Source organism: Amblyomma maculatum, chromosome 1 (assembly GCF_055883805.1).
Source record: "Amblyomma maculatum isolate TAMU_Amacu chromosome 1, ASM5588380v1, whole genome shotgun sequence".
Lineage (NCBI taxonomy): Eukaryota > Metazoa > Arthropoda > Arachnida > Ixodida > Ixodidae > Amblyomma > Amblyomma maculatum.
Window position 1 is genome coordinate 64,881,290 of NC_139344.1, and position 21,857 is coordinate 64,903,146.

At 47.4% G+C, this 21,857-nt stretch overlaps 1 protein-coding gene across 1 annotated transcript in view; it reads right to left on the minus strand.

Moving 5' to 3' along the window:
• Positions 1–690: 690 nt before the first annotated feature.
• Positions 691–21,857, minus strand: part of LOC146202688 (uncharacterized) — a 30,867-nt gene continuing 9,700 nt past the window's right edge. Inside the window, exon 3 of the mRNA XM_084601800.1 lies at positions 691–866. Coding sequence (XP_084457926.1) covers positions 691–866 — 176 coding nt within the window. The remainder of the gene's footprint in view (positions 867–21,857) is intronic.

A 21,857-nucleotide genomic window follows, 5' to 3' on the forward strand; every position in this document is an offset into this window, starting at 1 on the left:
CAGTTGCATCTTGCCTGTACTCACCTATGGGGCTGAAACGTGGAGGCTAACCAAGAGAGTTCTACTTAAGTTGAGGACAACCCAGAGGGCTATGGAACGAAAAATGGTAGGGGTAACATTAAGAGATAGAAAGCGTGCAGAGTGGGTCAGAGAAATAACTCAAGTTACCGACATTCTAGTAGAAATTAAGAAGAAGAAATGGACATGGGCAGGACATGTAGTGCGAAGAGAGGATAACCGATGGTCGCTGAGGGTAACAAACTGGATTCCAAGGGAAGGAAAGCGTAGCAGGGGGCGGCAGAAAGTTAGGTGGGCGGATGAGATTAAGAAGTTCGCAGGGGTCAAGTGGATGCAGCTAGCACAGAACCGGGTTAAGTGGAGAAATATGGGAGAGGCCTTCGCCCTGCAGTGGGTATAATCAGGCTGCTGCTGCTGCTGATGATGATGATGACTAGAGTGTTGGTGCTTTCTTTAGGTCAGTTTTGATTGTGTCTAATGCATCACTCTGCTCTTCAGTCCATAGCCATTCTGTGTCTTTCTTCAGTAGATTGCGCAGAGGAATTGCTTTCTTTTAAGGTTGGAGAAGTTACGCTCTGGTTTTTGGTTCTTTAATTTCCTCAGTTGCTTGGACCTTGTCCTCATCTACTTCTAGGCATTTGTGTGTCCGCACATGTCCAAGGAACTGCACCCTTATGCTTGTGCAAAGGCACTTCTGTTCAACTTGGCACCAGCCTCTCTGAGTCTTTGTTGGACTTCTCTGTGTTTCTTGATCTCATCTGGCGTCTTGGCGTAGATCAGAATGTCATCCATGAAATTGGCTACTTTGAGGAGGTCTTTTAGGACATCGGGGATGACTTGTTGGAAGACTGCGGGGATGTTGCTATGCCAAGTGGAACACACTGGAATGTGTACCTGTTCAATGGAAGATACTTATGTGTCTTCTCGGACACTGTTAGTTGTGAAAAACCTTTCTTCATGTCGATAAGTGTAAAATATTTTGATCCACTGACCTTATCTGCAATCTCTTATAGTGTTCTTAGTAGTAAGCGTCTTTTCAGAAGAATCTTATTGAAGTCTCTAGGGACCACGCAGATTCTGAGCTTTCCTTTTTGCTTGACAATGACCATCTGGCTGTAAAATGGGGTTGGCTCGTTAATCTGTTTGATTAATCCATTTCTCTCCATATTGTCGAGTTCTTTTTTGACATCCTTCCTGATTGCAAATGGTACCTTCATTAGGGCTCTGTTCCGCCGAAATTATACTCCGCATGCTTATGAAATTAATGATTCTGCCGTTACTTCCACTAACTCTCTTAAATACCTTGGTATTAACCTCACTAGCGATTTACCTTGGACGTACCACGTCAACCACATAATACATTCATCTAACCGAACATTTGGCTACCTTCGTCGTAATCTACGCATGGCTCCTTCCTCCTTAAAACTGTTAACTTACAAAACACATCTGCGACCTAAACTTGAATACGCTAGCGCTATCTTTGATCCTCATCAAACTAACGTTATCACAGTTCTTGAGTCTGTACAGAACCCTGCTACTCGCTTTATCCTACCAAATTACTCAAGGTGTTCTAGCATATCCGAATTAAAATTTCAACTTCAACTTCCTTCTCTCGCTTCCCGCCGCCAAATTTCACGCATCTGCCTTTATCACAAGTTTTTTCAAAGTTCCCCTCGTGACAGACAGCTCATCTAACCGGTACGTCGAACATCCCGCACAGGCCATTCTAACAGCGCCACCCCGCATCGTGCCCGCACTACTACATTCCAGAAATCTTTTTTCGTGTACACAGCTCGCGACTGGAATGACCTTCCCAGGAGCCTTGCCCTAATCTCTGACCCTACTCATTTCAAGACTGCCATCAAAGAAGCCTCATCATCTTTGTAATCATTTCACAAAACCTATTGTTAACCGCCGTTCAAGTGCCCACCCCTCATGTAATGTCCCATCTGGGGGCCCTTGAGGTTCTAATAAATTCACTTTTGCCGACATCATGTTTGAGATCAGCATCATAGGTGAGACCCTTGATAAACCCCATGTAGATGTCGCTTTTCACTTGATCTTGACTGGCTTGTCACGTACTTTGCACAATGCAATGCACTCTCCTGTGACATCAAGTTTGTGCTCCATGTAGGAGCCTATGCGTTTGACTGATGACTGCTGCACCATAAGTTCAAGGTTGTGGGCATAATCTCTTGGAAGCGCATGGCATTGTGCCCCAGTTGCCAGTTTCATTTTCACAGTTTTCACGTTCTGGGATGTTATCTTCTCAAGCCAGTCCTCATTGTGTACTGCCTTTTCCACTTTTCACTTCAGAGATGAACATTTCTTCACCAGTCTGGGCGCTCTCAAGGGCATGCACTTGCCTTTGTTTTCTTATGGTTGCCCTGCAGACTTTTGCGAAATGCCCAGTACGACAGCAGTTGCGGCATGCGAAATGCCCAGTACGACAACAGTTGCGGCATTGTTTTCCATATGCTGGACAGTTTCCTTTCTGATGCTTGTTGCCACAAGAGCCGCAGTTCCTAACTTGTTTTCTGCTGGGTGTTCATACTTGTGAGTACGCCTCTTTAGCTGTCTCCTTTGAATGGTTTCCACCGCGTCAGCAGCTTTGGCGCTTTGCGATATCTCTTTCATTTGTTTCGTTGCTTGTTCGTTTGCCTTGCACATATGTATGACCTTGTCAAGGTCCATGGAAGGGTCTGTGAGCAGCCTCTCTCTATAGTCGTTCCTTACGCCGCAGATAATGCGATCGCGGAGTACCTTTTCTGTCAGGGTTCCATAGTTGTACCGCTTGCCTTTCAGTCGTGCAGCTGTCACGTACTCAGTGAATGCGTCTCCGTCTTTCTGAACCTGGTTAAACTTGTAGCGCTCATACGCATGATTGATGGTTAATGCGCGGAGTGAAGTGCGCAGCGAACTTTGTTTTGATGACGCTCACGTCCTTCTCTTCCTGCTCGGTTAACGAGAACATCCTATATAGCTTGTGAGCTTCGGCTCCTATTATTAACATAAACATGGCTACTTGCACTTCTAATGGCTTGTGCTGCAGTTGCGTGGCTGTTTCATACCACTTGTACGACTGCAGCCAGTCTTCCTGCGTGTTGCTGTCACTCATAGTCACCTCGAGCGCCTTCGGTGTTAGGAGTCCGGCTTCTGGTGCCATCGCTTGCGTCAGGTGCCATCGCTTGCTTCAGGTGCCATCGCTTGCTTCAGGTGCCGTCGCTTGCTTCAGGTGCTTGTTATCCCGTTTCTTACACTTCTGACACCATGTGACGTGTTCAAACGCGCCTGTCTATATGAAACACTTCATTGATGGCTCTTACACGGCCACGCACGACATGGCGATCCGCGGCTTTCCCGAAGACAGGACTGATGTGTCTCGCGAATGGGTTGGACGGCATCGTCAAATCCGCTACCGCCACAGTAAGCCCGGCCCCTTATACACTTATGTGAGCATGGCTCTCTAATTGGGAGTTTGAGCTGGAGTGCACGTACAAAATATCTGGAGAGCAGCTCAAAGAAAACTCGGATTTTTACGGCGAAATCAAAGAGAAATTAAAAGCATATAAATCAATAATAAGGCCACGTCTTAAATACTCAAGTATAATTTGTTACCCAAACCAAAAATATCTCATACACAGACTTGAACGTGTTCAGAGATTAGCGGTGAGGTTTTTATTTTCCTGTTACCAAAGAACCAAGTCCATAACAGACATTCTTTCACTCGCTCAACTACCAACTTTGGAAACTCCGAGAGAACTCGCTAGGCTCAAATTCTTTTATCACCTTTACGAAAGTAATTTCAACCTAGATTCTGACTTGTACTTGCGGCTACAAAATAAGACTGTTCCCACTAATGAAGCCTTTGTACGCTCCTTTCATGACGCCATTCGTAAGCACCCACGTAGCATCAGTGATGACGCTGCGTGTACGACGTGGAATCCTCGACTGTTTGCGGCGTCAAGGCGAAAGCATTTGTTTGAGTGCGATACTTCTAGCCTATCACGATGGATTTCGCCAATTCCCTGGTTTCGTCTGCCTAACCAAGTGTTGCTAAGGCAACATCAAAGCCTGGCTTTGTTATGCATGGGTATAACATGGTTATAACAGGAGCGACCATGAATACCATGACCTTATCCGGTTGAAAAAGCCTATATACGATTTTAATAGGTTCTGGAGCCGATGTGGAGCATAAAGGACACATAAAGAAGAATTCAGGACTAGTAGGAGGACGCAGAGGATATGCATATTGGTCCTGTATTTTTCTTAACAGACTCCTGCAATTCCTGTACATCTCATGTAGGATATATTTTAGGAGATATCGTAGGAGTCAATAGGTCTTTTGTATCATGATGATGTAGGAGTTGGATGAGCTCCTATACCATCAAGATTTGTTTATGCAAGGTTGTAAAAGCAAATTTTGATATTCGCGTGCTGTGTTTCAGCTAAATTTTATCAAGATTTAAAAACAATAAAACGTTTTTCAAATTTGAATGTTTTGGTTCTGTTTGTGGGTTTAACATCGCAAAGCGACTCAGGCTATGAGAGACGCCGCAGTTGAGGACTCCGGAATTTTCGACCATCTGGGGTTCTTTAACGTGCACTGACATCGCACAGCGCACAGACGCCTTGCCTTTCGCCTGCATCGAAAAACGGCCGTCAAGGCCGGGATTCGATCCTGAATCCTTGGATACAGTAGTCGAGTGCCGTAACCACTGCACCAGCGCGGCGGAGTCAAATTTGAGAGATGTGAACATTACTGAAATCATATTTTTCATTATTAATCTCTGCATGGTTTCACGGAGCGTATGCGTTAATTACCAGCAACAATTCCTGTATGCCATCCGACCTTATGTAGCACGTTAATACCTGCAACTGATGAGGAGCCTGAATCGCGAAAGTGTATAGAATAAACTATCCTTTCTCCAGGTACATGGCAAGTGTCTTCGAGCATAACTGAAACACGTTGCAGCCAGCCAAACTATTCATTGATAGCTGCATGTCAACCGCGATGCTTATTTGAAGGTGTACATATGCAAAAGGCGTAGTGGGAGGTTAAATATTCCCTCCGCTGCTCCGCTAGTAGCACGTCAAGCTAAAAGATGCACTATGATATGCATCTTTGCAATCTCTGTCGAAAAAATAAAAATATGAGCTCTAACATGACAAGAAAACAGCCAGTACATGACATATTGGGATATTGTGAGATGCATATGCAAAACACCGATACGTTAGAATAATGAATGACATATTAGCTGCTTCTGACGACAGGGAAAAAATTAAACTTGTTACAGTGTAGTCGTTGAAAGATGACAGCACTTGAAAAATACACAAAGCACGAAACAGCAAAGTAACGCCAGAAAAGAATGAATAACCGCAGGAATCATTGATCGCCGTAGTGTAGTGATTAGCGTACTAGGCTGAAGTTCGCGGTTGGCTCCTGGTTCTCACTTCCCACTGCGAACGATATTTTTTTTTTTTCATTTTTCTTTTTAATTTATACCTACGTTATTTTATACATCTGAACGTTTTCTTAGCCTGCGCCAGCATTGTCCCCAGAACGAGGGCCGCCGACCACATAATACGATCCCTGTAACCTACAACCCGATACAATACAACTCTTATAACTCCCATGTGCAATGATACGGTATGAATAGGTCCCACAATATTGATTTTTTGAATAGGCTAACCAAGGTAAGTGCGTATAAAGCCTAACTGACAAAAATTAAACCTATGTGGAGCACACTTGAGGGGACTTCAAACGTATAGTTTAGGTTAGGATTGGTGTAACTATGCTTTTCTCATCTTTATTGCGCGTTCTAGTCCTAGTTAGGCCTAGTAGGCCAAGCTAATCTTAGATGTCTCTAAGATCACATCACAGTAGCCCGTTTTCTGAACTCGCATTGGAAGTAATTGCACCTACCTAACCCTAATTAGGCTTGCTAAGGCTTAATAAGGTCTAAACACGTATAGTTTTCGCACGTAATGCTAGCGCTTAACTATGGGGAAACCGTTATCATTTTTACTTTTGCTATCCAATTGTGCCACGTGGTCCAGATGAGGTCTGGCAGATGCAAACAATGGGAACGTTAGCTGTGCCAAGGCAGGCTGTGAGGCAATCAGACAAACAAAAACTCTCGAACAAGTAAAAAAAAAAAGCGTTCTTGCTGCAAGTACGTATGGGTGCGGACAATAACATGCGCGAGAGAAGCTCCAAAAACGCATCATTAAAAAGGCCCTATGTGTTACCAAATGACAAAAAGGAACGTTTAAGTTATCAAGGCTTTCCTTCTTGCTCATCTCGAGAGGGCCTTGTGCATTCTTCAAAACAAAATTTTTCTCTTGTATATTGTGTCTCTCGAAAATGTTTGCTGAAATGTTCAACGTGACAGCTTTATCTGGTCTCTACGGTTCACATCAAGCATTCACTACGTTCACCCTTATTAAGCTGGAGGCACTGAGGCTTCTTGACTATGGGTAACGTGCTCGTCTCGTCATCCAAAGGTTCTAGATAAATTTCTACACAAACTAAGCCAATCTTCACAGTTCAATTACTCCTCTTTTTTGACATGAGCCACCCTAAAAAATTTGGTGTCAGATTTTTTTTTTTTACATGTTCCTGAACTCACGTGGCCCATCTTAAATAGCCATTTCCTCGCGCTCTGGACGGACGGATAGACAAAGTAGAAATGTAGCCGCTAAGTGTATTCCTGCATAAAAAGAAAATCAGTGCTTCATTGAGGACTACCACTTTTGCCCTACCAATTTACAAAGCCTTCGCCAGCGCGCCACGTCGTTAATGACAGTTTCTTTTTTGTTCCCATTAGAATGTTCCGTACATTGTTCACTAAAATATTTACCTGAATTTTTGTGTCGTATTTGCTCGTAATACGTGCGGACAGACAGACTTGTACCTTCCGTACGTATTTCGCCAGGCAGACCTTGTTGCAGCAGTGCGAGTTGCTATGGCTGCAAGCCACTTACAGCCACTTCGACTAACGATGTGCAAGTTGATGGCATTTCTTGCTGTTTCATTCAGCGTCGTTAGTTGTTTGGCCGAATTTTTCTCCTTTCAGTAGCCGTCTCCTAGTGTGTACTTAAGAATTTCGTGCCAAATGAAAAACGCTTTCAACGTGTCAAAAATACGGAAAAGAATGGCCTCCCGTTAGAATAAGTGCCGCCTCCGCCACGTTACTTAGCGCAAGGGACAAAAACGTTTCCCACGCTTGCGAGGTATTGCAACTGCATGGAAACGTGGGAGAAGAGGTAGCGGGTGAAAGTGTGAGAGGAAGAACTCGAGCACTTGGTGAAAAATAAGCTCGGCTGGAGGGAAACTAGATTACTACTGTTCTTTTCTGTGCTACGGTGCAGAGTGCAAGTCGAGTTGTGTAAAAAGGGACTAATATTGCCTCCCTGCGTTTTATACGAAAACACTCAGGAGTGCTTTGTGTGAGAATGAAAGAGAACGGCGCGCTTTAAATGCGTCGGTGATCCTGGTTTGGCATTCTGGAGGACGCTGAAGAATGCTTTAGGTATGGAAATCGTTTCAGGTCACTCAGCTAGGCTGTATGTGGAGCCTCATTCCCGCTACTACTAAGTGTTACTAATACTAATACTACTATAATAAATGTCTAACTAAAGTTTGAGTACTGTGGAATTGGGACGTATCAAATCCGGATAGTTTGCATTATTGATATATTGAACACGCAGTAAGCGTCGTTTAGTGGCGCAAGTAGCAAAGGTATCCAACATAACGATGTTTGCCACTTTCGCTAGGTACGTAATACGCCAGAAAAGATTTCCTGTCGCAGTGAGCTGCATATTTTCTGTTCGTGACTCCTAGGTATGACAGGGATCAACTAACTTGTACAAAAGAACCATTCGCTTGGTTATCGTTTTAATAGAGCTGGAAACCGTCTTTCGATGCTATATGCCAAAGGAAGAGTATAGTAAGAAAAAGGTAGTTTATATTGGAGGGAGCTGTAAATGGCAGCATGCCGCTGCACTCGATGCTTGGCCGAAATAAATTGCGTTTAATCCAAGACTTGAGACAGTCAGGAGATCTGGCAATTTTCTTTTTCTATGAAAAGTGAATCGAATAAAACACCAGGAGAGCATCATTTATTGTTGCCCGATACACAGCCCGGGGTCTTATAACAGCTGCAAACTATACCGAACGTGGTGAGAACTCCTCGGCATGCTTGCACAGCAGGAGTCAATAGAGTATGTGAAGGCCTTACGCACGAAGCGAGTGAATAAAGCACTCAAACAATACACGACGTTGCCGTAACAGTGAGCAAGAAGGATCACGAAAAACTGCGTCTAACTGCGTGAGCTACGTTTTTGCGCCTAGTATTTCGAGATTCACCAACTGGGTTTAGATTGTCGCTGAATATTTGTAGCATGCCCTAGCACACATCTTTTGCGCGGTCAATGAAAATGTCCTTGCGAACATTGACTTATGCTCGTTTTTTTTTTTTTTTTTTTGCGTTGCGTCATCTTTATCTTTATATTTTTTGTTCTGCATTTTTAATTATCAGTGCGCAAGGCTTCTAAATCTCCCGACTGCGACATAGCTGCTAGGATTCTCTTCGCCCACGTTATAAAAGAAGCTACGATATTCAGCGACAAAATAAACCCCATTGATAAATCTTGAAATACTAGGCGCAAATGTGGAGCTCGAGGGTTTATCATGTCGCTTGCAGTCTTGGATCAGGGCGTTTTTTCAATTGCTTCCTTAAAGCCGAAGTGGAGCACAGAAAAGCTACACTGGAATATGAATGGTTTTCAGTTATCCCTGTACTGTCCTTGTCGATCAGCTGAATTAACACTTTTACAGGTCAACATTGCACAAATTATGCTACGCGTGCACAAAAAGGACAAGGAATAAAAGCAACATCATCTTGAAGAGCGATCATTTTATAGTGAAGCTTTCTGGTCCGTTAAATCACGTTATATCCTTTTTCCCCCTAGGTTGTCTGTTGTTGACAGCATCACCGATTTCTGCGCATATACTTGCAAGAAAAATACAGTATAGCATCTCTTACCATCAAAAAATTCAAAAATAAGAGCGAAAAATGTGAGTTGTTTATCTGCACCAATAGCGTAATTATTCTCAATCAAAAACTCCAGCAGCCAAAATGCACCTGCTTGGCCTATCCTGAAGGTGTCCTGCTTTTGAAGGAAAGCATGTTTTATCACCTCTGCGTTTTGTGACACTTTACAGTGACGCACGGCGCATCACTCATTGCACCTTCACTAGACTGCAAGATCAATGTCAACCCATGAGTAGTGTAATATTCTTCCCTCCGCTGTCCGCCAAGAAGCGATGACGTTTACAGCTGCATCGACGCACTTTCTGAATGTGCGTTTTAAGGCGAAAACTTTTAATGGCTCATCGTTGTCCGTCCGTCGGCAAAACCTGTCACACTATAGCTGTTAATCATCTTGCGCCTTTCCTTTGGCACTTTCTCAAATGTCTCACCATTTAGCGTTTAAGCAACGAAATCATGCACCTGCGGGAATCCAACTCCTACCCATTCAATAATGAGGCAAGTGCGTTAACAGAATTCCACGCCGGGTACGTGAGAAACGTAGGTTAGTTCTTCTTGTGTAGCGTCATGCCAACGTGATTGTCGTGGAGACCACCGCCGCTGACCTCATTGCGCATCCTCGCAACAATGTGAAGTCATGGGAGAAGGAGACGGCGCGTTGAGTCGTGGGAGAGAGCAGTGGCGCGATGAGAGAAACATCTGGAAAGGTCGTGCGCATCGAATCCGCTTCAAGCACTTTCACCGCGGTATAAAGGTTTTCGCCTCATCGCACTTTAGTGGCCTAATGTGCGCCCTCCATTTTTTTTTTTTTTATTTCTGTGGAACCGCCCCGCTTTTTGTACGCGGTTTACTGGCGCTCACGACTAATCTGAATATACGGATCGTATTGATTGAAACTGCATGATAATAGAAATCGTTTGGCAAAGGGGGTATTTCATCTCATAAGAGAGGGTGACAAAGTAATGATTAAAAGATAGCTCTCAGTGTGATTCATCACTCGTAGTAACAGGCGAGCGGTCTCGCTCGCGGGCCTCCAGATGTGCACTCTTCCGCTGCGCCGGCAACAGATGTCCGCTGCCTCGACCTGTGCCGCGCTGGCGACACACACAGCTACGAATGTAGATTCAGTACCGCGCTAGGGATAAGCCATGCCCGAAATGAACTATAGGGCTAGGTTGTACACGCGCGTTGGCAGCACATGCGGCCTTTTAGGATTCACTGCACTCTATAGAACATGGCTGCAATACATAAGAGATAAACAGATGGCGCTGGTTGTAGGGGCTCGGCATTGAAAGGCAACGAATATTTGGCAGCTCATAGATTTTCAGCTGCTTCGAGGGCCCCCATCTCCCTTTGGGGTTTTCTGGTAACAGCTTTGCAGATTGTTTCGCATAAGGTGCTCAAACGCATCCAACTTTCCGGCTCTCTCAAAAGACAACGATTTTGCAAGGCAGCCAGTGGCGCGCCTTTCTTGCATTACACGGTTTTTTTTTCGTGAGAGAGCTGGAGCTTTCTATACTGTCTGCGCACCAACCCCGACCGCACCACAGTGCACAATAATCATTATGCCACCTCTCCTCTGTCCGTTAAGTGCACTGCCACAACTGGTGCGTATCATTTCCCTTTATTGTGCCCACATTTCTGTGATGAGCTTGAAACACTACTATGCAAACTGAGGACAACGAATTCACCGTTGAGCGATGCCTTTGTAGACAATTCTTTCCATGAGGCGACTTAGGCAGAGCAAGTGCCCAGAGCCCACTCTTAAGTTGATTGCCCTCGCACATAACCGCTTCTATACCCGTCCCCACCAGCATCGTCCATAAGTAGTCCAAAGCATATTTCTCTATATGCGGCTTTGAAAGCGTACATTGCTGTAGTAATGTTCAAAGCAGTCACCGATACTGAGCAAGATAACATTTTCGCTTATTTTGCGAGCTGGGTTTTTATTTGTGCTCAGCCGCAAGGCGCTCGGCAGGCTGTGACCTCTATCTCAACACGTACAGAGGACACACATGCATCTGCACACGTGCCTCTTTATTCTTTGAAAACAAAAGACCTAGTCGAAACTCGATAATTCATACTCGATGGGAACTGATTATTTACTTGAATAACCTTGTAATACATATTTACGCGGTTAAAATTACGCGTATATCGTTTCAGGTTAAGGATCCAAAGGTGGTCCAAATTATTCTGTACGACTCCACTACGTCGTCCGTCATGACTTGAGTCGCTTCGTAAACATATCATGACATGGCATGACATGACAAAGTAAAAAATGACATATCATTATATAGCATGTAAATGTAATTGCCGGGCAGCATTTCAAATTGTCATATTGCTCCTTTTGATTCTGCATTAAAAGTTCAAGCCCTTTTGAGTTGGATGCGAAGAATTCACCCGGATTGTGGCTAAACATCTGGTCAGCACATTGTTATCGAAGCCTGGCTAATGAAATACAAAATTTCGAAACTCTGTCAGGAAACATGCACTCCTATATAGTTCGTGCGTAAATCAGTTTTCCAATTGTCTTCTACAAAATTTCAAGCAAAATACAAAAAAAAGCTCTTACTGAAAAGTCGGAGGCTATACATTGCCCTATTAACAGAAGTATCACATGAAGTAACTGCGGTATTCCCTATATAGTATATAGAGTGTATTTTTTAGCCTGTCTTCTATAATCCGTTTGTGATCCTTATGAACGTCAGAGTGCGGTCGCTTGGCGCACGCTCCGCTCTTTTACGCTTCTATTAACTTGATTGGGCTTAGCAGGCATGAAATATTCGTTTTTACTAATTAACTCACAAACTCGTTATGTATATCCTATGAAGCACACAGGACGACAGGCCGTGCGTATTTTATAGAGCATAAAGAAACTACACCCACTCCCTAGTAGGTTGCTTAATAAATAATACTACTCGTTAGTTTTAAGTGGTTTACACATAGGCAGCGAATGCTTCGAGGAACATTAGCTGCGCAAAATTTTGGTTGCTTTACTTGTCATGTTTCTTGCATAACTCACTGTCTGTGTTGGCGCATCAAGAAGCCGAGCAGAACGCGCGCTTTAACTCCACTGTGTCAAATGAAAAAAGAAACAAGAACACGAACACTTAAGATCCTCATTTAACGGTATGGCGTTACAGCTTTAGTGTCTTCTGTTTGCCAGCTGTACTCGCTTAATTACTAATCTTTTAATTTGTGTTTCTATTGGTCCACGCATGCACATTAGCATAAAGTCCTAAGAAATAGCATTACACGACAGACCAGCTGATAGATATAAATCACTGCTTTAACCAAGGCTTTGAACTTTCCTGCTTTGCCTATAGAGAGCTTGCACGAAGCGATGCATGCTGGGTCATCCGCCATGATGTTGTCGTTGGCAGCAGACGACGAAGCAGTCTGCACTGCCACACAACCTCGTCTGCATGGTCGCGTAGTGCGTGCAGACGATGCTGGCGAGATCGGACAGGCCGACTGCGGGTTCTTCACGATTCCAAAAGTACGTCTGCATGAGGGCAAGCAAAAGGCAAGTGATTCCTCTAGCGAGGCCGACGTGAATGGCTCGCACGGGCCAACACACGCGAGATCGACGCCAATCCGGGCAAGTATCAAACTACTTGCTAGAACTAGAAATCATGAGTGTCGGCGATGTTGACGGGCGGCCAGGTCCAGACGCATATAGTGCAGTCAGTCATTGTCGCGTAGCTTGAACAGGTCCGCGTCGCACTGCTTTGCATTTCTTCATAGCGCCCCCCGCGTATTTGCTCGGTGGACCGTCGAAAAAGACAAGCACTTGATCAATTCTGCCTGGCTGCACTGCCCGCCGTCTGCTGCCAGCTACAACATCATGGCGGATTACCCGGCATGCATCGAGTTTCCTATAGGCTCCGTGCCCACCTAACTCCAGGGCGACGTGCGCGACACCAGCGGCCCATATGAATGCATGGCCCCTAAGAATCCATGTAAAGAAAAGCTTTCCACCTTTTTACGATTTCGCAGTGCAAGTACGATGTGAGCCCTTCATGAAGAGAAGCCTATAGTACACCCCAAAACAAACTGGCAAATTATGAAACCTCTTTTCAAAGGCGGTATATATTTAAAACCTCGCAACAATTGCGCGTGGAGGTCGCCGCTGGCCACCGGCATCGCACGGTAGCATGACTCGCAGAAACAAAAAAAATGTTTTTTTTTCTTTCACCATGTACTCATCCATGCAGGTAGTCATTCGTTTATAGCAGATGTGTGCTTTGAGAATAGTGCGAAAAAACGCGTGCCCGACGCTAAAATGCTATATTTTTAAAATTATACGATATGTGTGTGTTTTGAAGCCAGACCTACACTCGACAGGTGTTCTAGCTGTGAGTTGGTGTTTTTCCGAGTCCCACAAGCTTCTCGAGGAGTCCAACGTGCTGTTAAGTGACCCCGATGGTTTATTGCAGTCGTTGAAACTGGGCAGCCTAACTTCTCTACGCGAAAAGCAGCTCTCAGATGGCATGAGAAACGAACGAAAACAAACTGCACACCGTCGGAGACGACGGCGCAGAGGATACCCCAGCCGCTTAGGCTGCCCGCGCGCAGACGGCAGAAGCGGTCGGGGTGTCGTCTGCGCCGTCGTCTGCAAGGTGCAGTTTGCTATCTTTTGGTTGTCATGCCGTTTGAGAGCACTATCGGATTGAAAGGAAATTGGGGGGGGGGGGGGGGGGGCACTCAAAGCTCCTCCTTAAACGCATACGCCTCAATAGTGTTAATGGGTCCGTTCAGCGGCCTGAGGTCCCCTTTTGAGACCACTTCACGGACATTCACGCAGTATTTTCCATTCAACACAGAACATAGAATGCCTCCATCTAACCCAGCCGAACGAACGTGCCACTATGGCATAAGAGTCGAGTGTCCGGCTTGGGACACAAGGGTCATAGGTTCGCTGCCCTTCTGATTACCCCAATTTTGTTTTCAGCGCTGTAAATTTATTTCAAACGTCTAATTGTCATAAGGACGTTTCAGTCGTGTTGTGAACTTGTCTACACAAATTATATGATATTTTAATCATTTTCAATGGCAAAGGCACGACCATAAGGTTGAACTGCTATTTTCTTGGCACGCAAACTATACGATGCCGGGCTGTCTTCTGGGACCCTTACGTTAGCTTCTTGAGAAAAGTAATTATCCATCGATGGTCGCAGCCACGAGCCAGTTCTCAGCATTAAATGTCCATGAGCTGAGTTTCTTATCGACTTCCACTTCGCTTTCTTCTTGGCAGTCAGAATTCTTGCATTCTTCTCATTTCGCCCCGCCGTGGTATCACAGTGGTTACGCAGCCCGATTACTGTACCAGAGTACGCGGGTTCAACCCCGACTGCCCGCGGCTGCATTGAATGAAGGCGAAACGGAGTGACGTCCGTATTCTGTGCGGTATCAGTGCAGGTGATGCAGAACCCCAGGTGGCCGAAATTTCTAGAGCCCGCAACTGTAGCGTCTCTCATAACTTGCGTCGCTTTAGGGAGTTGAAACCTTGCAAACCAAACGAAACTATTATTCTCTCTCTTTTCTTAGGCCGTATATGGGAGAGGCCTTCGCCCTGCAGTGGGTATAGTCAGGCTGTTGATGATGATGATGATGATGATTCAGTGCCCTGCTGAAGAAGCAAATGCAGTCGGCTGCGAAAGTCTCTAGACTACATGAGCGTAGACCAAATGACATCACTATATCCCTTTATGATCCAACATTCTGCTATCGAAAGGGAGCTAGGCACGTTTTTTTTTTGTCCTGGCTTACGGGGTCGTTCAACAGCTTCATCTCATGCTCCTACCATTTCTTCTCTTACGTGCAAAAGTAAAGCAATTTTAGTACTGTGGCGCTGATAAGAATAAAGTCGAATATGATGATGTTTGTATGAGCGCAGAATCCCACGGGGAGAGTGACACATGTTGTCAATCACGTCAGCCGTTTGCCCGAACATAAAAATGAGTGTGGGCAGCGCCACTTCTTGCTCCAAATTCTGAGGGGCGAACATCCACGTACGGCTTCTTCCGTAGACAGAGGGGAAAGAGGCTGAAATTCTTTCACGTAATTACTAATGCTATAAACGTATAGATGAATTTAAATATTGTTACGATGCGGCAAGCCGATGACAACAGAACAGAGGACAGAAAGATGATGTTCAATTACTGTGAGATAAGATTTAATGAAATGTTAGCCGGCCTAGCGCCAGCGCTCCTGCCCGCGCCACTGTCCGCTTGTTCTTGCTTGCTCGTCCGTAACAATATATTCAGCCCCCCCCCCCCCCCCCCTTAACGTTTAAGTAGCAGGTTGGAAGGATCACAGCAACCAAATTGGAGAAGCCCTACTAATTTAACGCCAACATTATCGCATTCTTTTGTCCTACTGTCTGTCCATCTGTCTGTACTTTCGTTCGTGCGTCCGTCCACATATGGAGGAAGTGACTATCTCAACTGGGTGACTATCCCTGGCGCCTGCAGGCAGAAGGGAGTTGAAAACATAGATGCGGAAAAAACAAAGGATGAAACTAGTCGCATCGAAGAAAACACGCCATGCACCTACGCGATACCCTAAGAAAAAGAACATACTGTAAAGAAGACAAAGAACAGAAAACGCTGCGGCATCGCCATCACCATCGCTTGTCTCCGGCGCCCATCTCGCTCGCGCTGAAGCTGTGCCCTGCGGCTGGTAATTCGATCCCTTGTGCCCAAAGTACTGCCAGCGCTAGACGTTCCAACCAACCATTAAATCCACATTTCACTTGGTGGAGGTTAATCTGAAGTTCCCTGTACCCATCTCGCCCTGGAACTTCGCAGCAGAACATTGACTACCCCAATGACGGAGCCGACTTCATTGCACCTGCCTCCGCCCGTCACCTGCACAGGTGCGCTCCGTCAACGGGACCCGACTACCTTCAGCGGAAGCAGCGATGACGACGTCGACGATTGGCTGACCACTTACGAACGGGTCAGCCGTCACAATAACTGGGACGACAACCGTAAGCTCAACAATGTCATCTTTTACTTGAGCGACGTCGCTAATCTGTGGTTTCGAAACCACGAGTCGGACTTTTCCACCTGGGCGAATTTCAAGACTAAATTTTCTGATGTCTTTGGCCGCCCCGCCGTCCGAAAACTCCGCGCGGAACAGCGTCTTCGATCGCGACTACAGCTGCCCGGTGAAACGTTCACCAGTTATATTGAGGACATTGTTGATTTGTGTCGCCGCGTTGACCCGACCATGACCGAGGCCGTTAAGATACGTCATGTCCTCACAGGAATTGATGCCGGCGCTTTCAACATGCTTATCGCCAAAGGTCCCAATACGGTCAAGGAAATATACGACCTCTGTCAAAGCTACGACGAACTCCGCAAGGAGCGTGCTTTGATTCGCCAGCCTGATGCATCACTCGCTGGATTAGCCTCGGAGAGGGAGTCATCTAGCCTCTCTGAAGACATCAAGGCTTTTATACGTCAGGAGGTCGCGCGCCAACTGTCCCTACAGCCATATGTTAAGGAGTCGTCAACAACTGGCCTTGTTCCGCAGCTTCGCCATGCAATCCAGCAGCATGTCTCTGAAGTCCTCCCTAATCCTGTTCCTCAATCAGCTCCGGTCGCACCCTCAATGCCGTTACTCACGCCCACAGTTTCATCATCCGGCGTTGCGCCACTGAGCTACGCTCCAGCATTCGCGCCGGCTCCTCCTCAAGTATTGCGTCGCACGTATGCCGAAGTCACTTCAAGTCCACCGCCTGAGCCAGCATATGCCTATGCTTCGCCCCCCATGCGGTCCGCACCAACAGCCTTTGCTCCCCCCTTGCGTCAGACACCATCTCCATGGCGCACTGCGGACAACAGGCCTATTTGCTACCACTGCGGCATCCCCGGACACACTACACGCTACTGCCGGCGCCGAATAAATATGGCCTTTGCTGCACGGCCTGCGCCACCTTATTTGGCCCCCCAGTTCCCAGTCCCATCGGGTCCTCCAACAGCACCCCCTGAACCTCCGGACTTCCGCCCTCGTCGTTCGCCATCACCACGTCGCCGCTCCATTTCGCCAATGAGCCGACGACCCGCTACCCAGCCGGAAAACTAACCGCCGCAGTTCGCGAGGCACGAACTGCGTATCCGACCGAATTTCAAAGTCCTCGTCTTAATCCCGCGAATGTTATTCCTGTCATCGTTGAAGGTGTTCATACTCTTGCGCTCGTCGACACCGGTGCCGCTATATCAGTTATCAGCCAAAAACTCTGCCGCTCCATCCGAAAGGTGACTACGCCTCTCGAGGGACTATCGCTTCGTACCGCATCCGCTCACAGTATACAGCCGACAGCTATCTGCACTGCTCGCGTCGTCATTGCTGCAGCCTTGTACATCATCGAATTCGTCGTTCTCCCCACATGTTCTCATGACGTCATTCTCGGCTGGGATTTCCTGTCCCAGCATCATGCTATCATTGACTGCGTCAGTCCTCAAGTAGAGCTTATTGAATCGAGTGATGCACCGTCGATGCCCTGCTTCACGAGCCGAGTCCTCGTTTTGCGACCAAACTCCTCTTAGCACATGACACAACCATCCCACCCGTTAGCGCTGTTCTGGTTCCCCTCAATGCCTCTTTTACCACCGCCGCGACAGTCCTCTTTGTGCCCTCTAACGTTGTCTGCCGCCGCCGCCACTTACCGCTGCCGTTTGCCGTCCTTGACATGAAAAACGGCGCTAGCACACTTCTGGTAGCCAATCCTCTTCCCTCTCCCGCTATGTTGATCGAAGGGGAGTGCCTCGGCCGCATCGAGCCCGTGGACCTTCTGTTCACCTTTGATGATGTGTCATTCCCTGTTTGCCAAGTTGACGCCTTGACTCCAACTCGTGTGGCTTCAGATCCGCTACAGCGGGACCTTTTTGACCATTCCGTGGACAGCGCTCTAGAACCGCGCCACCGCGAGCAACTTCTAGACCTTCTACACCAATTCCGCGCCTCCTTTGACATTCCGCAATCTTCCTTGGGCCGCACGACGACCGTTTCCCACCTCATCGACACTGGCGCTCACCCATCTCTCCATCAGCGGCCGTATCAGGTGTCCCCGACTGAGCGCCGTGTTATTGCCCAACAAGTCGATGACATGCTGCAACGCGGAGTAATTAGAGAATCCTGTAGCCCATGGTCGTCTCCTGTGGTTCTAGTTAAAAAGAAGGATGGCTCCATACGATTTTGTGTTGATTACCGCCGCCTCAACAAAATCACTCGTCGTGATGTGTACCCCCTCCCACGAATCGACGATGCCCTAGACTGTTTGCAAGGCGCATAATTCTTTACCTCACTCGATTTACGCTCCGGGTATTGGCAGGTGCCCATGGCAGAGGCGGATCGTCCTAAGACCGCCTTTATTACTCCAGACGGACTATACGAATTTAATGTTATGCCATTCGGACTCTGTAACGCCCCAGCCACATTTGAAAGAATGATGGACACTGTACTGCGCGGCCTGAAATGGAACATCTGTTTATGCTACCTCGATGATATCGTCGTCTTTTCAACCGACTTCCCGACCCACCTGACTCGACTTCGCCAGGTCTTCACCTGCCTAACCCGCGCCGGTCTTCAAATCAACCTCAAAAAGTGCCGCTTTGGTGCCCGCCAGCTCACAATACTCGGACATGTTGTGTGTAAAGATGGAGTTCTGCCTGATCCTGAGAAGCTGCGCGCCGTCGCTGACTTTCCGAAACCGACCACTTTGAAACAACTGCGAAGCTTCGTGGGCCTCTGCTCGTACTTTCGTCGTTTTGTTCGGAATTGCGCAACCATCATAGCCCCCCTTACACAGCTCTTGAAAGGCACCCCTAACCTCTCCTCTTGGTCGCCAGCCTGCGATGATGCATTCGCGACACTGCGCAATGTTCTGACGTCACCCCCAATCCTTCGCCATTACGACCCTACTGCACCTACAGAACTTCACACCGATGCCAGTGGTGTCGGCCTCGGCGCCGTCCTCGCCCAGCGCAAGCCTGGCTTCTCCGAATACGTTGTCGCCTACGCAAGCCGTGCTCTCACCAAAGCCGAGTCCAACTACTCCGTTACCGAAAAGGAGTGCTTAGCAATCGTGTGGGCTGTAACGAAGTTCCGCCCTTACTTATACGGCCACTCCTTCGAGGTAGTTACAGATCATCACGCTCTCTGCTGGCTCGCGTCTCTCAAGGATCCGTCTGGCCGTCTCGGGCGCTGGGCTCTCAGGCTTCAGGAATACGACATCCGTGTAGTGTACCGCTCTGGCCGCAAGCACTCTGACGCCGACGCTCTTTCTCGGCCACCGGTGCGCTCGCCTAACTCATCGTCCCCTCCTCAAGCATTCTTGTCAGCACTCACCATTGAGGATATGCCTTTCGAGCAACGACAAGATCCTTGGGTTTCTAACCTGCTGGATATCCTTGGCACTACTTCCGCGGCTACGCATCCTCGGGCACTCCGCTGACAGGCCTCCCATTTCGCCATTCGAGACGGCCTTCTCTACCGCAGGAACTACAACTCAGACGGCAGAACGTGGCTTCTTGTCATTCCGCGCCACCTCCGCTCCGAGGTTTGTGCCCACCATCACATTGACCCTCAAAGCGCTCATGCCGGCGTCCTCAAAACCTATGATCGAATTCGTCAGAGGTACTACTGGCGGGGAATGTACAATTTCGTACGGCGCTACATTCGTTCTTGTACCGCCTGTCAACAACGCAAGATTCCTCGCCACCCCGCTGGCCCTCTCCAGCCTTTACCTTGTCCAGCTCGCCCGTTTGATCGCGTGGGAATCGACCTTTATGGTCCGCTACCATGCACGGCCGCTGGTAATCGATGGGTCATCGTCGCAGTCGATCACCTGACCCGTTACGCCGAGACTGCTGCACTTTCCGCGGCGACAGCCCGAGAGGTAGCCCATTTTCTTCTACACCACTTCATTCTTCGACACTGCGCCCCTCGCGAGCTACTGAGTGACAGAGGTCGTGTCTTTCTTTCCGAAGTAGTTCAAGAGCTCCTGTCGTCTTGCAAATCGATACATCGGGCTACAACCGCGTACCACCCACAAACAAACGGCCTCACGGAGCGCTTCAACCGTACGCTTGGGGACATGCTCGCTATGTATGTTACATCTGAATCGGGAAGCTCCAATTGGGACCAGGTACTGCCATTCGTAACGTTCGCGTACAACACAGCCACCCAAGCAACAACTGGGTTTTCGCCCTTCTTTCTCTTATATGGCCGTGAACCATCTTGTACTCTGGACACAATTTTGCCATACCATCCAGATGCCTCTGAGTACAGTGCCTTGTCAGATATTGCACAGAAGGCCGAGGAATGCCGGCAGCTAGCTCGCACGTTTACCTCCAACACTCAAGGCTATCGCAAAGATCAGCATGATACCGATACCCCTGCTCCCACGTTCCTGGCCGACAGCTTCGTTTGGCTATGCGTTCCTGCCACCAACAAACTAGACACCAAATACCACGGACCTTATCGCGTCTTGGAACGCACATCCCCTGTGAACTACGTCATCGAGCCAGTCACCCCTTCTTCCGACCACCGCCGTCGCGGCCGCGAGGTTGTCCACGTTAGCCGCCTCAAGCCATATTACAACCCTCTGGTCGTCTCTTCTCCCTGAGTCGCCAGGATGGCGACTTCTTCACGCGGGGGAACTGTAAAGAAGACAAAGAACAGAAAACGCTGCGGCATCGCCATCACCATCGCTTGTCTCCGGCGCCCATCTCGCTCGCGCTGAAGCTGTGCCCTGCGGCTGGTAATTCGATCCCTTGTGCCCAAAGTACTGCCAGCGCTAGACGTTCCAACCAACCATTAAATCCACATTTCAATACAAAGAATATGCGCGTGGCAGCAAAGACAACCAACAGGTAATCTCACATTCACAGAGTCACCTCATATTCAGGTACTATAGAAGGAAACTTAGTTGTGTAATGGTTACTTTGCAGTTAGTACGGTACTAACAACACCAGCGTTGGTAAAACTTAGCGCCAGACTTGCGCGAAATGAAGCTCGAGGACGAAAACAAAGAAGTATAAAAGGAACATCATGCAAGAAGAAAATTGCAGAACTCATGAATGCACAAATATTGGCGTGACAAACCAGAACATACCCTTTGAAACACGCTGCAGGCTTTCAAAGCAGTTGGCAGCGTACTACGACGGCACGTTCCACCCACACGACGGCAAAGAAATGGGTAGCTGGACCAAGGCGCGAGTTGCGCCTGTTGAGGCTTACCTGATCGCGGCAAAGAGCTACGCGTACTAGGCAGCACCTACTTGTTATTGGCGGATGAACGAGACCTAAGCTTTCAATGCATAAAATTATTCTAGAGAACATTCGATGTCAGCACTTCAGGAACGTTGAGACCAATGCTCTCAAGACAGTGCCCACAAACGTAACAGCGTCGTTATCGGAACAAAGCAAAACGTAAGCGGGAAGCGAGAGGCCGGATACGCGCGGGGTAACAATTGCAGCAAGAACGCAATAACACGCTCCAAGACACCTGAGAACTGGTGAAAAATTTAAGTAGGCATGTCGCACACGCTACATTGTTGCTGCTGCAAAGCGGATATTTGTAAGTAACTAAACAAAAATAGCATAAATGTTTCTACAGCGGCATCTTTCATAGTGTGGTTCCTTGCATATGGATGAGATCAAAACACCGAACAGCATTCCTGCAGTGGGGTAGTATAGACGCAGCGTGGATTATTCCGTAAAACTGCCTAAACTTACCCTTCCCAAATAGAATAACTGAGTGGAACACAT